This window comes from Meleagris gallopavo, chromosome 8, assembly GCF_905368555.1.
Source record: "Meleagris gallopavo chromosome 8, MGAL_WU_HG_1.1, whole genome shotgun sequence".
Lineage (NCBI taxonomy): Eukaryota > Metazoa > Chordata > Aves > Galliformes > Phasianidae > Meleagris > Meleagris gallopavo.
This window is the reverse complement of record NC_139411.1, coordinates 8,157,734-8,173,341: the sequence shown is the minus strand read 5'-3', so window position 1 is coordinate 8,173,341 and position 15,608 is coordinate 8,157,734. Positions and strand designations below refer to the sequence as shown.

The window sequence follows — 15,608 nt, the reverse complement described above, 5'->3', positions numbered from 1 at the left end:
ATTTAAGGAGAATGACTTCAATGGACCATTCTCCCTCGTAGCCTCTGTGTTCTACCAGAACACAGGCCTCCCCTCTTGCTTCCCCTATCCCACTTTGCCAGGGCATTTGCAGCAGCTGACCCTTCCCTTTTTGTACCAGCACACCTAGCCAGGACTACAAGCGCAGAACTCCGTGCAACCAGAAAGCTCATACTTAAAGCCATCTTTGCTGCGTCAGTGACAGTGCAAGCTTTAAGGCAGCAGGCTACTAATTCTACTGTGTAAAAAGCCAAGCTGTTTCCAATCTGTAAATATGTTATATTCTGTTCTTTCTGCAGTATTACTAATTCCAATTTCTGCTTAATGTTCTGCATTTGAATGGGACTCCCAATTATATGAGTCACTGCAACTATCCTTTGATTATTTCTTTTTCTTTTTTTTTTTCTTTTCTTGTCACGAACATGTAATCTGAATCCATAACTGCTGGAGTTTGAAGCTTTCTCTGCACACTTGAAGTGCCATGACAAAGTGGGTTGAAATGTTACATACAGTTTTGAGTTGCTCGTGGCAAGCACTGCTGCCTGAGTGTTTTGTCACTGCTTCACTTGCTTGCAAATTGTGGCAGAGAGGTGGAGGTGATCTCACCTTCAGCACAACCCCTCCCTACTCCAGCAGGGCAGAGAATGATGTGGTTGCAATCATGGCAGGGGCAGCTATAACACCATCCTAAAATGAGGGGAAGTGAGAGAGGAGAGGGTGAACTGCCCAGTCACCTGCAGTATCTTTCACCTTCAGGATGGCACATCACACTGATTAGTGCTAATGAGAGTATAAACATCCCTTTCAAACACCACTATACCCACATACATTAGCTGTGAATTCTTTACAGTTTTGGTATGCATGGAAGCCATGCTGAAGCTTACCTGTCATATCCACACTGCTATAAACAGCAGCTAGCTGAGGAGGAGAAGGTATAGTCCACATTCACATCCTTTCTTTTGAGCAGCCCCTTCTGAACATTCTGGATGACAGCCTGGGATCAAACCTACTCTATGGAGGGTCTACATAGTAGAAGTAGCATCAGAGCACACTCTTTCACAGTGGCTTGTGTAAATTTCTCTAGAATGAGAGTGGTATCATGAGAATGGCACTGGCACAGGCTGCCCAGTGAAGATGTGGATGTCCCATCACTGGAGCTGCTCAAGGCCAGGCTGGATGGGGTCCTGGGCAGCCTCGTCTGCTGGGTGGCAACCAGCCCATGGTAGGGGGTTGGATCTAAATGGGCTTTAAGGTCCCTTCTAACCCAAGCCATTCTATGATTCTATGAATTCCTCGTCGGGAGAGTCCAAGCACCTTATAGGATTAAGAGGCAGAAATAGGAACTGAGAAAGTTTGAAATATATCACTGGGGGAAACGAAACAAAACAAAGCCAACAAACAACAATGACAAAAAAACAACCAAACAAAAGCCAACAAAATCCCACAATGTTAGTGTATAATACAAAGAAGTTTTGTGTTACACAGTATGAATTGAAACCAAATCCCTCAATGAAAATAATAATCTACTCAACTGAATAAATCCTTTCAAATAAGTACAATGCCCACACCTGCATAAATGAATTTTAGTGGTGAATCGTGCTCAAAAGTCTGATTTAAATGGACAAATGCTGACTCTGCGCACATTTTGTGGTCACGCTGGCAGTGTAGGTTATTGAAGAAAATGTCTTTTCCTCACTTGTGAAAAGCTAAATTTACAGCCTACGCACAATGCTTTTCTGGGAAAGCAAATTTTCTAGGAATGTCAGTTACAATTTTAGGAAGGAAACAATGTGGTAATTTTAAAATTCAAATGAGGTATTGGTGCAGAGAAAGAGAAGAAAAGCTTGAGAGCTGAGTTGTGGCAAAATATTGTGGAACAGGTGAAAAAAACATGTTTTCTCTTTTAGCCTCCTTTCTCATCTTTTTTCACACCAGCTTCTTATTTGAATAACTGCTTTCTATCTTTTCAAAACTTCCATCCTCTGTCAGTGTGGTGCAGGAAAGTACTGCTGGAAAAGCTTTGCTTGTACTATAAGATAATTACTAGTTGTTTACTATCTCATTACAAAATCCTTGCAGAGACCAGGATTTTACCATGTAGATGCTAAAAATCATCAATATTATATAGGAAAAACTATAGTGTTTCTTCTACCCACTTTTCCCTAGAAAAACTGCACTTATTTGGAAGATATGGCACAGTGTAATACACCTTTTCTACAACATCTGCCTGATTTAATTTAAAGGCTTTGCAGGGTGGGAACCTGTTAAGAACCATGCTAGGTATGTATATTGTAAAGGACTCTGTCATATCAACAGTGTAACAAAAATTGAAGATTATTATGCCAAAGCCTCAGCTTTTGGTGGGTCTCAGAAATGACGGTATACTTATTTTTAGAGACGACTATAGCAGTAACTCAACATGACACGGGAGACTTTAAAAACAGCAAGTCTGATTTAAACCAATGGAAAATCCAGAAATACAGACTGGAGACTGTACTTAATGCACCATATTGCATCTGAACATTTTGTTCCTACCAATCTATCCAAAGCATGACGTTTTGCATTTCATATTAGCATTCTGAAGACATGAAAGGATTCTTCAAACCGATGCTCATATGCCATGTCAGAGCATGTACTCTGACTGCTTAGAGAGCTGTCATGTCCACTTTTTACTCATGTCCCTACCTTCACCTCCGCCTTCCAATCATCCCTCCTCCTATTCCCCAAAAAAACCCTGGGGCTGTTTTTATTGGTAGCACTATTTCAGCAGGAAGAGCGCTACAAATATCATTAGCTCAGCAGGAAGAGAGCTACAAATACAGTTTGTGGGATTTGAACTCCACTTTGGATTTCTGCAGCACATCAGCTGTTATGCATATGTACTAAGAGTGAATGCTAACAAATCACTGCAGTAATACTTGATGTTTATATACAAAATCTCATCTTCAAAGCACTTCAAAATTTCCCAGTTCTACAAAATCTGGGAGAGGGAGGAAGAGATACAGGCAAGAGCCTTTCTTTAGCATTGATCTTAACACAACCACCATTAGTCCCCTTTATGCTTCACCGTATAGAAAGAATTTTGCAGTCTGCAAATTTGACCGAAGTGCTAAATTGCCAATAACATTCTCAGCAAAAACTTTAAGAAATAATTCCCCCTCCATACAGATGGCTCTTATCAGAAACTCTGTTCTTACCTTTGAGTTGAAAACCAGAAAAACCTATGATATAAGCGTAATGCTCTGGGAAATTAATATACATATCAAAATAAAGGACATCTTGATTTCAGAAAATTTTCATGGAAAAAAGAATCATATTCCAAAACACTAAAGAAACATAGAACATAATAACGAATCTTAGATATTTATGAAGATTTTTATAGGGTAAACCAGTAATTCCTCAGGAATTACTTCAGTGTTCCAATGGGAAGTGAGCTTTTGTAGCTGAAAGGAAGCCTGCATTAACGTGTTGGTCAGCAGCGGATAGAAAAATTAAGAAAACTTGAAGTGCATTGTTACAGAGCCTGTTACAGAGCCCACTTCTCCTGATCACAAAGCAACAGAAGGATCTTCCTCAATTCATGAGACCAAACACAATATTCTGCCCGCTGAACGTTTCAAACAATTGCTTCCGAGAGTTCAGCGCCCACATCTAACATGTCCTCTGAAGACTATTTCCAGGCTATTGGCACCCAAATGCAGCAAGCAGGTACTGCCCTGAGCGTTGGAGCTCCTTCTGGCGAACAACGTGCAGGCAATGCCCCCTCCTGGCTGTGCAGGGCAGGCAGCAGCAAACAAGGCCTCCAGGTATGCTATTTCGGGGTGGTTTGGTTTTTTGCCTGGGATGGGTCAGGCTTGCAACCCTTTTTCATTGTCATCCTAAAAATGGATGTGAAGTGAAACAAAACCTAACGTTTTACTTAATGAGGAAAAAATATGAAATTGTAATTAATGTAACATTCTATTTCTCGAATATTCCATTAGGTATGTGGGCCAGCCTTCCCACTTGAAAGCATGGTTTGTATTCAACATGCTTTCTAGGGCACAGAGTTTTGTAACGTAACATTTTGTAGAGTCTATTATTTAGAAACATAGACATTAAAGCAGTTCTTCTTATGTGATTTATGCTACAGTGAGATTCCTCTTTTGTTTAAAGCATTTCTGTGTCTGAGAAAATACGGAAGCATGTTAGCATACAGAGGGGTGGGAAATGCATTCTCAGATGAAAGGTTACATGCATTCCAGAAAACATTCCAAGGAAATCAAAAGGCAGTCTTTGTGGGACAACTGTAGGAGTGCCAACTCTTTTTTTACGCAATTTTACTTTGGTGGAAGTAAAAAAAAAAGAAATAAATTAGTTTGAAAGCTTAGGAAGTAATTTAAAATGAAATGAAAAATATAGCTGATGAATAACTATAGTGGAAAGTGTTTAGTTACACATCAATTAAATTCTCTCCTTACTGCATCTGCAATACCTCAAATGATGTTTTCTCTGTCTGTATTCTCCTTCTAGCAAAGTATCCTGAAAAAGCAGAAACTGTTAAATATTTCACAACTGGAAGAAAGAAAGAGAATGAAACTAGATTTTTTTTTTTTTTTAATTTAGACTTCCCTTCAGAAATAAACTGAACTTCAACATGCTTGAATTACATATCTTTCTGTTTACAGCCTCCCACTTACGTCTAAGCTAAACAACAACACTGGCAGAAGAGAGTAAATTTGGGGAAATGAAATTAACTATTCCTAGTTAACAGTTAAGTGAAGCATTTTCCTGTACACCAAAATAATGATGTTTGGTGCATCACCTACCAAACCTCAGTTTCTGAAAAATACAACATCAACTTTCTCATTTGGGTAGTTAAGACCTTTTAATTTTTCTGTCCTCAAAGTTTAAGCTTCTTGCATTTGCTGCTTTTCATTTAAGTCCGCCTGTAAAGAAAATCAGAAGAAAAAAAAAGGTGATTATGCTGGAGCTATCTTTGGCTGCACATTGTCTTTGTGGTTTTGACACAGTGCGGTGCAGTAAGACAGACATTATCCTACCCACTCTCGTGTTCTGCAGACATAACGGTGTTTCAGCCTGTACTTCTGTGATAACACTTTATCGTACTACTGTGTGCGACCCCAAAGTATGGTATGTGTGCCACGGACAGGAAGTGATCTGGGACAGCCATTTCTCATATACCCTTGTCTTGAGAGATAGGCTAATTTGCCTGTGTTCTCAGACAGCCTTTACCAATAAACACCAAATCAGAAAAATTGCTTTGGGATTTGGTTGTTTTCACTGTTTTCCTTTGCTGCAGATGCTTGTTCTCTAGTGTAATACACTTTATTGAAACTGCTGGAATTAGAAAGCATTGCTGAAAACAAACAATAAAAAACATATTCCTGTGTTGTTGCTTGTCTTTCTTAATTACAAACACAATTATGAATGTGTATCATATTCTGGAAATCCAGACTGCTGAAGATTCTGAGCACTTAATTTGCAATGCAATATTTGTGGGGGATGGCACAAAGGTTCTAAGACATTTTAGGGAAATCTATAGTAGTGATAAAGTGTAGCTGTCCTTGATTTGATAGCATTTAGAAATGCAGGATCACTAGAACAAAGACCACAAATATTGGAGCTTCATGGGAATTTATGTGCATTTTTCAGTATCAGCATACATCACTGCAAAGAGACAAGAGAAACAGGAGTGAAATGAGACAGTCCTTCCAAGAATTGTGAAAGTTGGTGACACAACTGGAAATGGCTGAAAGGTCCTTCAAAGGCTCCACAAAATCTGATCCTGAGTCTAGAGACACACTGTCAATATGTTTCATATAATTTTGATACAGTAAATGGATTTGTCCCAGAAAAGCCTGCAGTAACTTGCCACTTTAGGAATGTTTTGGCTTGCGCATCCTGGAAATCTCTGCTATTACTTATTAATGCATTTCTCTAATTTCCGCAGCTTTTGTAAAGAAGAAAAGCTCTTAGCAGTGATGTTAATGAAATCAAGGTCAAGTGAAAATCATTCATTTCGTTTGTTCTGTAGGACAGGAAAAATACAACACTGGCTAGGTTCTCTCTCATTTATAAACACACGCTGAAAGTGAATGTGAAATCAAGTAGGTAGATCTAATGATGGTATCATTGTTCCAACTGATATTCCCAGTTCATATATAATCCATATAAATCCATGTAAACACTATTTCCAGATAATATTATATATTTAATACATTTCTGCTCAGCCTACAGTGTTCATTGTGCTCTATCTAAAACTGTAACAATGTATGAAGTTTAAAGTCTTTAATGCCACCTGGTAGCTGAAATAAACATACATAACATTTCCATGATCTAGCCACATTCTAGTTGGCTTCCTTTCAATAATTTCACATGCTGGAGGGAGGTACATCAAAATTACAAAATTAACAATGGTCTACTCTTCTGGCTTTCCAGAAGTTTCAATTTACAGATCTCTCTACAGAAAAGCAGGTTACCGTACCACAATTTAAGCCCACTGACAATAGCTTACTTGCATTTCATGAACCCTAAAGAAGAAACTCACAGACTCCTCACAGTCTGCAAACCACATACTGGAACCTGATCCATTCCATTAAGACAGCTCTTGAACACTTACAATCAACCAACTGAGGTCTAGAACTGTCATCAGTGTATTACTGCTTATATGGATTGCAGGATGTGTAACATAGGTGCATCTAACCACTTATTTATTAAGCACACATTGCATATGCTCCATCCCAGCAGCTGATCTTGAACTCTGGAAAAGGAATTTTATCATTGACATCTCCCAAAGCAGGATTTGGCCCATGTTTCTTTAACACATGGTGATGCTGAAGATATATGTTGTTATATTACTGAATATTTTTTATCTTATCACATGTAAGCTGACTAAACTAGGAGCTATTTATAGAGGCTAATTCACATTCTTATGGCATATGGATGTGCTTTTTGCCAGCTTTAGCATGAATACAGTTTATATTCATTAAAGCTGAGCTAGCTAATTACCATAGAATTAGTGAAAAGCTTTTTTAGCAATAGTACCTCAAGGTTGCCAATAATTTCATTTGGGATTCGGAAAGACTGTGAGCTTCTGATCTTCACCAGTCAAACCAGCCACAGCACCTGCCTCGAAGGACTCTGCCTCTGGGCTGGGCTCCCCCAGGAGACTTTCTTGATCAGACCCCTAGCAGTAATCAACGATAAGAAATATGTGAGTAAGAACATCCTCACATTTTCTATAGGACCAGTGTCGAGCTCAAAGACATGCAACGATACTCAAAGCCTGCTTTTGAGAACTTTACTGACACAGCCAGCATCACTCCTTCACTGCCCAGGCCAGGCAGATGCTGAGGTCATGAAGCTGCATGGGATGACAGCCCAGAGGTGCTGACTCAAATAAAAGTCCTCCTCTGCTGATTGGTTAATGCAATAAAAGCAATTTCATTCAAGCACTTATTTTAGAAGTGAATGCATTCTGGAGAAAATAGTACTGGGCACCAAAGGGAATAAACATGGTGGAAGATTCACAGAATAATAGCTGGGGGAAAAAAAAAGGGAACAAAACTCCATACCTTAGGTTCCATATCTGCAGCTATTGGTGATGCAGAGAGTGATGCATAGATATCAGAAGATGTACCTTCCTCAGATGGAGCAGGGAAGGGGGTAACTGCAGGTGGGGCAAGTTCAACCATATACTGCCAATATACATATAAAATAAAATAAAATTAAAAAAAAAAAAAAGTAATTCAGGTTTAATTACAAAATTACAAAAAATAATATCTTTTTGTGTGTGTGTTACTTTCCAGGTGCTAAGAACTGGAAAGCATACCAAAAATGATTATAAATCAACTTTAATTTCTAGCTGCATCTCAAGAGAACCTGTTTAAAACACTTGGAAAGAACATATGATTTTCATAATTTCATAACACTACAGCTTCTTACTCATATGGATAATTACATTTAGAAAACACAGTGCCTAGATAATGTGCAGTCTTCACAATGCAAATTTCATTCCTGAACAGGGATCTTGTCGCTTTTTGGAATCAAAGACCCTTCTGACCTTCAGAAAAGACCATCCAGACATTCAATGGCAAGAGTATGCTGCAGTAAAGTTACAGTGACACTGCATCAAACATTTTAATATGTGACTGTAATTTAAGAATCACTGACGGTCCAATTTTCGTTGCTAGATCAACTTGCTCCCATTTCTCATTCCTATGCTCATGGGAACACCTCGCTGGAATTATGCTGGTGTTTGAACTGCTGCTCCAGGAACGCTCAGGTAAGGAAAGGACATTTTCTCTCCTGGAGTACCTGGATGTAGCACTTGTCCTTCATCCTCATTTGGTCTCTCTCAAGTGATGCAGAATGTTGCCTCGAGTCCTCTAGGGGGCCAAGGTTTTGTGTTTCTGTTTTTTTTTTGTGTGTGTGTGTGTGCGACATGTCAATCAGGGTGACAGAAGGCACTTTTGAATGACTAAGAAATGGTATACTAATGGTATGTTTTGGGCCTCTGCAAAGGGAAATGCCCACTGAGAATACGAGGCAGATGTTCCAGTTCTGAGTCAGCTATTACAAAACAGGATTTTGCTTGCATGGTGCAAGTCAGCTGCATTAATTCACATCAGGGTAATTGCAGCTCCCATAAATTAAATTTCCTCATACCTCGGAAATCACAGCTAGATTGGTGTTTGGCTCATTTACAGTTACCTGCTACAGTTAAATATGCTAAAAAAATATGAAAGATTCCGTAATTTTTATGGTTAAAAAAAAAAAAAAGAAAGAAAGAAAGAAAAAAGAAACAGTGATGACCTTGTCAGTTTAATTTATTGCATTAAAAGCTTATTTCGTAGTCCTAAAAGCATTTCAGAGGTGATGTTTGGACACTGCCATTATCTTCAAGATTCTCTGCCATGTATCAGCTAGCCCAAAAAAGATACTGCTATCCCAGGTTTCTAAGAACCCAAAAGGAAGGAAGAACTTAAGTGAGGAAAAAGATAGATTTTATAGAGACCAAAATCCTTTCCAGCAACACCTGTGACCCAAAATTTTACAGCACTCTGCTAGTGTCTAAATACTGACAAAGGAAATAGAAAGTTTAGGTTTTTTCATCAAAATGGAAAAACCCTTTGCTGAACTAAATGCTGTTCTTTCTAAACTGAACCAGAAGCTTTGTTTTCAAATTCCAGTGTTTTTTAAAACCAGAGCTCTTTTGGTTTAGCAAGCATTTCAACATTCTCTGATTTCTCAACCTGTATTTTCTCACTGAAAAATATTTGCTAAATTGTATGAGAATTCACAAGTAGTTTCTGCTTCCTTATAACTACTTCCTTTGGTCATTTAGCTAACTATTCACTTCTACTATTGTCTTTATTTAGATCCAAACATTTTCAACTTACTCACTTTGGTCTCCAATAAGTAAATAAAAATAAATAAAAATTAATAGGTGAGGTTTTTAAAACCAATTCCTAGCTATTCGAATACATTTCTTTAGTATGGACAGGATTTTCAGACATACAGTTTTAGAACAATATTCTTACTTCAGTGCATCCCTTTAAAGAGAGTCATTCTTTACTCATCTGTTCTGTGTCTAATAATAACCCTTGGATCATTAAGAAATAACTAAATTACAGCAGAACTAGGCTCTTTAATGAGCCATAATAGTCTCAATAGTCAGCCAAAAGTTTTTCAAAAGTCTCTGAAACTGCAATGCAGAATATGAAATATTCTGTTTAGTAGTAAGTTTATGAGCAGTACTACATTTTACAGCCAAAATATAGTGACCTAAAAATGCCATTCCTCATTGTTCCTCCTATACATTGTGTCCTTAACAAGTCCAGGGGAAAATCTGAACAAATGAATTGCGGTGAGAGCCCGAAGCCAAGCAACGTATTTAAATGAATCCTTCTGATGCAATACTTTCCTTTAAAAAATACAATTAAGTCTTTGTATTTCCTTTGAACAAAACCTCATGTTTAATAGCACTAATGGCGCTGTAGTGAAATCCATCTAAAAACTGGGAAGGAGACACGGTAAGTTTTACACAGTTAAAGCCAGCTTTTAAAAAAATGTTGCTAATTTTTGAAGTCTAGGTAAATCTGTGGCAAATTACTTCCACTGACCTACATTAAATAATTCATACTCCATTTTTTTAATTCCTGAAGATTTGTCATTATCTGAGCATTATTCACTATGACAAAGATGTATTACTCAGAGCGTCCTTTTGAATCAATGTAACTATTGAAAAGTGAGAAACAGTTTGGCAAGATGATAACGCCTTCAGATTAATTGGCAATATTGTCAGGCACATTGCAGTCCAGCGGTCCAAGAGAATTCAGGCAGAAAGAAACGGTGAGGCAGAGCACAAATGGAGAGGACACATTGGTGTCAGCTGCAGAGAAAGGGATGCTCTGAAAGGGATCAGAGGAGCAGGAGTTAAATGCGCACAGCACTAACTCCTGGGTGCCAAAAGGCCCCTCAAACCACGCCGTCTAGCACAGGCTGGAGGCTGCTCCGGCCTCAGAAAGGTTCACGTGGGAAGCATCGCTCAGTGCCGCCCTTACTTTCCACCCAGTCCCAGCACAATCCCAGCTGAGGGCTGCAGCCCCTGTTCAAACACCGCTCTGCACTTTACGCCCACATGCCACCATTTTTTCCCAGAATTCTTTCTAGGAAAAGTTTGCATTAGAAAGGCCAAAGCAGCAAAGTGTCACGCTGTGCAATACAGAAGCCTGCAGACTTTCCTCTTTGCTGAGAGCTAGCAAATTACCTTGTTACAAATGTAGGCAGAGCAATGAGTAAAATAGCATACAGGAACATTTCTAAAACAGGGTAATGGCAGGAAAGAAGATTGGTAAAGCATTCTAATAAATGAGTTCCACAGATGTGGTAGTTATTATAAAATTAGCTTTGCATAACTTACCAATATACCATTACATTTTTCCCCAGATGTTATCTGTTACTTGAATTAATTTTGCTTAAGTTACTATTATTGCAGATTTTATCCACACTGTATTTTATTATTTAAGTTTCTGTGGCATAAAACAAGCCCTGGCTGATAGCATTACTTTTAATAATATATGTAAGAGGTTTTAGTATTATACAAATGGCTGCTGGGTATATCTTAATAGTCATAGCACAGAACGTCTGCTCTCAAAATATTATGTAGATTAAAACCAGCTATTTACTTACACTCTAATTCGAGACATTGGAAAGGTTTGCAGTATTTATGCATGTGGCACGAAGGGAACCAATCTACTCAGGGAATAAATGTCAGGGTTTGAAAATTAGCAAAGCTGAGGTCAAGGTCAGTATGGATTTGCTAACATACTTGCTGAAAATTAGAATTTACAGTGTATGCTTATTTATTTCTTAAATGAGAAAAGAGACTGGGGTGGTGGTGTATTTGCTTTTTGATACAAGGCTTTTGTATCACAGAGACATTTTTAAACCACCTTTTCAGCTCGGTATAATCTGAAATTCCGTACCCCTGTCCACAGAGAATTAACACAAATTCTCTGTAGCTAATCTTACCAAACATAAGAAAATAATTATTTATAAGGATTGGAAAAAATATCCCAAGTTCAGCATGGACCATTTCTAAAGCCTTGCAACATCTTTCAAAGCTTTTCAATGTCCTTCAGTGGGATACGGATTTGATTTTATATGGATGACAGATGCATTTAAAAATGTGTTTGTGTGTTATTCTCCATATTCCTATCATCTGTGTAGTTTCTGACTGGATGTCATAGGGCCTCACGCTTTCAGAGACCTGCACAGATTTCTCATATGTGATATTTGTTATGAAACAAAATATTTAATATAGAGTTGACATTACTTTGCCATTCACGCTAAGCATGCCCAGCTGTTTACCCACTGATCTTCTGAATTTCAGTTGCTGGAATAAAAGGCATTTACAAGATATGGTTTGTTAGGTGCCTGTATTTCACGTGGTTAAATTTGAATGAATAACTAATGGTCAGAGAAGCACTGCTGCATCCTTATTCAAACCAAGCTTTTCTCTCTCTTTAGCCTCCCAACAGATGCAAACACACTGAATCCACTCTACCAGCCTCCTAACGTATCACCCAACTGTGTTCTCACCAGCGAGGTTTCTGGGGAGCTGCTGACAGCTCTTCAAATACATTTGCTGCCCTGTTTTGTAACAATACTGTCTACAAGATCCAAAGGACTGAGGGATGTTATGAGGTACGCAGAAACTTAATCCAGATACATGACCCGTGCAGTGTGACTAAGATGGCAGAACTAGCTTCTGAATGCCTTCACTACACACATTTGTATTAATATTTAAATCTGAGTTAAGATTAAGGAGGGACTAAACTTGGCCTCTGAATAATGTTCCTCAGTTGCCAATGATGTACATGGAAAGTCCATGTGCATGTTCCTAGGCAGGAGTATTCTAACCACTGTTCCTTAAATGAGACAAAAGTTCAGTAAGTCAAAGGTATTTTTTATGCTCTTTTTCCTGTATTTCAGAATTCAAGTTAATACATTTTAAAGACAGTTTTCCATATTTCTGAGCTGAGATGTGAATCAACTCTGCTGACAATACATCAGCAATTAATCTAGTTCAAAATAGCTATGTGAAGCAATTCGGTGCCTACACTGACAAAACAGGATCTACGCCTCCCCCCAGGAAGCTGTAAATCAGTCAGTGACATCTGGCCTCAAGGACATCAGAGTCATCTGAAATGTGGTAATTTATATTAATGAACATCAATATTAATTTTTAAATAAAAAGAATTTGCTGCTGCCATTATGTTTACATACGGAATATTATTTATAGTTTGTGTTCCTCCTTTTCTACATTTTGCCCATAAATAATTGTAAGGAAGCACATTGTCATAGTTATAAATATTTTTCCTCAGAGTTGAAGCTTTTACATATCCTCTTGCTCTTTTCAGTAACTGTATAAGGGCAACAACCAGGATATTCTTGCTGCTCCAAGAACTGCTGCCAACTAATGCTTGATGGAGTAGAAAAGGGTTCTTCTACAATAGCAACCAAAGCCCCCCTCTCTCTAGAGACACCTTAATGCAGAATGCCCTTAATACCTACATTCTGTAAGAATATCCTCATGTCCCAGGAAAAAAAAAACACAAAAATCCTGATGTTACTGAGCTGGAGTCATATGCTTCTAAGCTTCCAATTATTACTGCCAATTTGCAGATTATTTAGAAAGACAAAATAAGAGACAAAAAAAAAAAAAATCCCCACTTGGCTTTCACACTGAGGGCACATCACTAAATGATTCACCTTGGAATGGTCACTCTAAATTCAGATTGCATTTAGCATTGCCAAATCTCCTAGAGTCAAGGGATTACAAGAGAATCTCAACTTTCATTTAAAAATAAAGTTCATGTCTAGCTTTTACGGTTGCAGAGGAAAGATGAAAAACATAAATCTTGAAAGCTCAAAAACTAGACTGTAAGCAAAAGGAACCAAACAAAAATTATTTTTAAGCAAGTCTCCTGATTTTTGGGAATCTTGCTCACCATTTTAAATGCCCGAGGTTAACAAAATCCTTTGAAAGCAGTGCATACAGATTTTGAGAAAGTATGAAGGATTTTTTTTAGTCCCTAAAAGTACATCAGGACTCTTTAAAGTGCCAGCCCCACCTTTCCACTTCAAGAGCACCCAACAAGGAAATTGCAGCCAGCTCCCACTGTGGCTGTATTGCTTTATTCAGTGGAGACCTAAAGCCTTAATTTAAAAAAAAATGAGAAATAAAAAAATATATATTTACATGTATGTATATCAAGAGCCTTTTCCACAGTAGCCACAGTACAAATATCAGAAAAACAAATCTGGGGGGGGAGGTTCTTGTTGTTTTGTTCTTTTGTTGTTCATTTGTTTGCTTTGTAATTAGTCACGTGATCACTTGAGAAAAAAAGTAAAAGTACATTCTTTTGAACTTAATGCACAACTAGCATACAGAGGGTGTATGGTGGCACACAACTGATTAGGCCAGAGATTCACATTTCCTTGTTGCGCATCCCTTTTTCCAAATCATTTAATCAGGAAAGATCTGACATGAATACTGAAAATATAATAATAAAAAAGCGAAAGCATATTCGACCAGGTGCATTTTGGTATCTCCTTCTGGGAGATGAAGACTTGCTGCAGTCTCATGCTCAAAGAAAACCTATTTGTGACAGAGTATTTGCCTTTGGCAACAAAGTGGGTTAAAGGAATTAAAATGTTTAGAGAAATGGTATTCCTCACACCCTCTCTAGGTGCTTTATCAACTCCCATCGTCAGCACTGAGCATCTCCTGAAGGAAAATCAGAGACACTAAGATAGATTAAAAGCCTAATAATTGCTTAATACACCTGCCTTGAACCACAGCAAGGGGAGCCTGTTACATTTCCCACTGATAATATGGCAACACCAGGCTCTTCACTAGGGCACCCCTATTTGCCCATAGCTGGGAGGTGTTCCTTTTCCTGCTGAATGGAGTGCTGTAGGAACTCAGTAGGAACCAACAGCACTACCTCTTCAGTCCTAAGTGCCTATGGCAAAAGTCAGGCAGCTCTTGGCCATATCCTGTGCTGTTTTTGTGGGGTGTTACTTCCTACATGCAGCGCTATTACCACATGCAGCAACAGTACCACCAACTCTTACAGCTCCACAGTGCTTTCTGTCAGCCCTAAGAATATTTTTCTGCAAAGTGTACTCACTGCCTCAAGTTGGACAGAGGTCCCACCTCCTGCCTTTCTCCACAGCTGCTCTTGAACAGCCCTCTCTTCCTAGCCATTGCTCCGCAAACGGCACTGGCTCCATACAAGACATGTTGGGGACAGGCCTCCCACACAAGTGCCCCATGCTCTGCACCCTCACACCGAAGGACAAGGCCAGCTCTCCTTACCCTCCTCCCAGACATCAGGTGCATTGTGTGAATAGGCTCCATTGTATTGATTGACTCTGAGCTGATTGTACAGAAAAAGCTGCTCTAACATCTAAAAGGTTGCATTAAAAAATTTTTACCTAAACAATATTGATTCCAAGCTAACAGTAAAAAAAATTGCTTATATAATTTAAAAACTAGAATATAGATTTTTTAAAAAATATGCTACATTAGAAAACTTTTTAAGACAGCCACATAAAATGGTGAGCTTGTATTGTTTATTATCAGATCTAAACCATGAAGTCTTTGCCTGAATGTGTAAGTTTCTGTTAAAACAACAATTTTTCCTGTGGACTGTAAATTCAATTACTGTTTTTATTGGAATCACATTTTGCTTTGGAAACAACCATGCAGAGAAAGAACCGGTAACTCAGACATCTTAAAAACATCTCAAAACAGGCACAACTGTGAGAACAAATCAGTTATGGTAATTCTTCCACTGTGAACTGCAATGTTTTTCAAATCCATTTCCATATTTTTAATTAACACCTAGTTAAAAAAAAAATCTTACTGTAGGTCATTTTAATCACAAATGGGAAAACAAATTTACTTTATCAGAAAATTGACTAGACAGTATTTTAAGCACTTATTTTTCATGTTTTTATCATCCAAATTAAGTTATTAACATACGTTTTCCAATTTGGGAGTGCAGAAGTAA

At 38.2% G+C, this 15,608-nt stretch overlaps 1 protein-coding gene across 1 annotated transcript in view; it reads right to left on the bottom strand.

Annotated features, from left to right (window-relative positions):
- Nucleotides 1-406: 406 nt before the first annotated feature.
- CABCOCO1 (ciliary associated calcium binding coiled-coil 1) overlaps nucleotides 407-15,608 on the bottom strand; it is a 55,394-nt gene continuing 40,192 nt past the window's right edge. Inside the window, 4 exon segments of the mRNA XM_085229351.1 lie at nucleotides 407-4,946; nucleotides 7,066-7,101; nucleotides 7,103-7,207; nucleotides 7,596-7,718. Coding sequence (XP_085085477.1) covers nucleotides 4,908-4,946; nucleotides 7,066-7,101; nucleotides 7,103-7,207; nucleotides 7,596-7,718 — 303 coding nt within the window. The 3' untranslated portion in view covers nucleotides 407-4,907.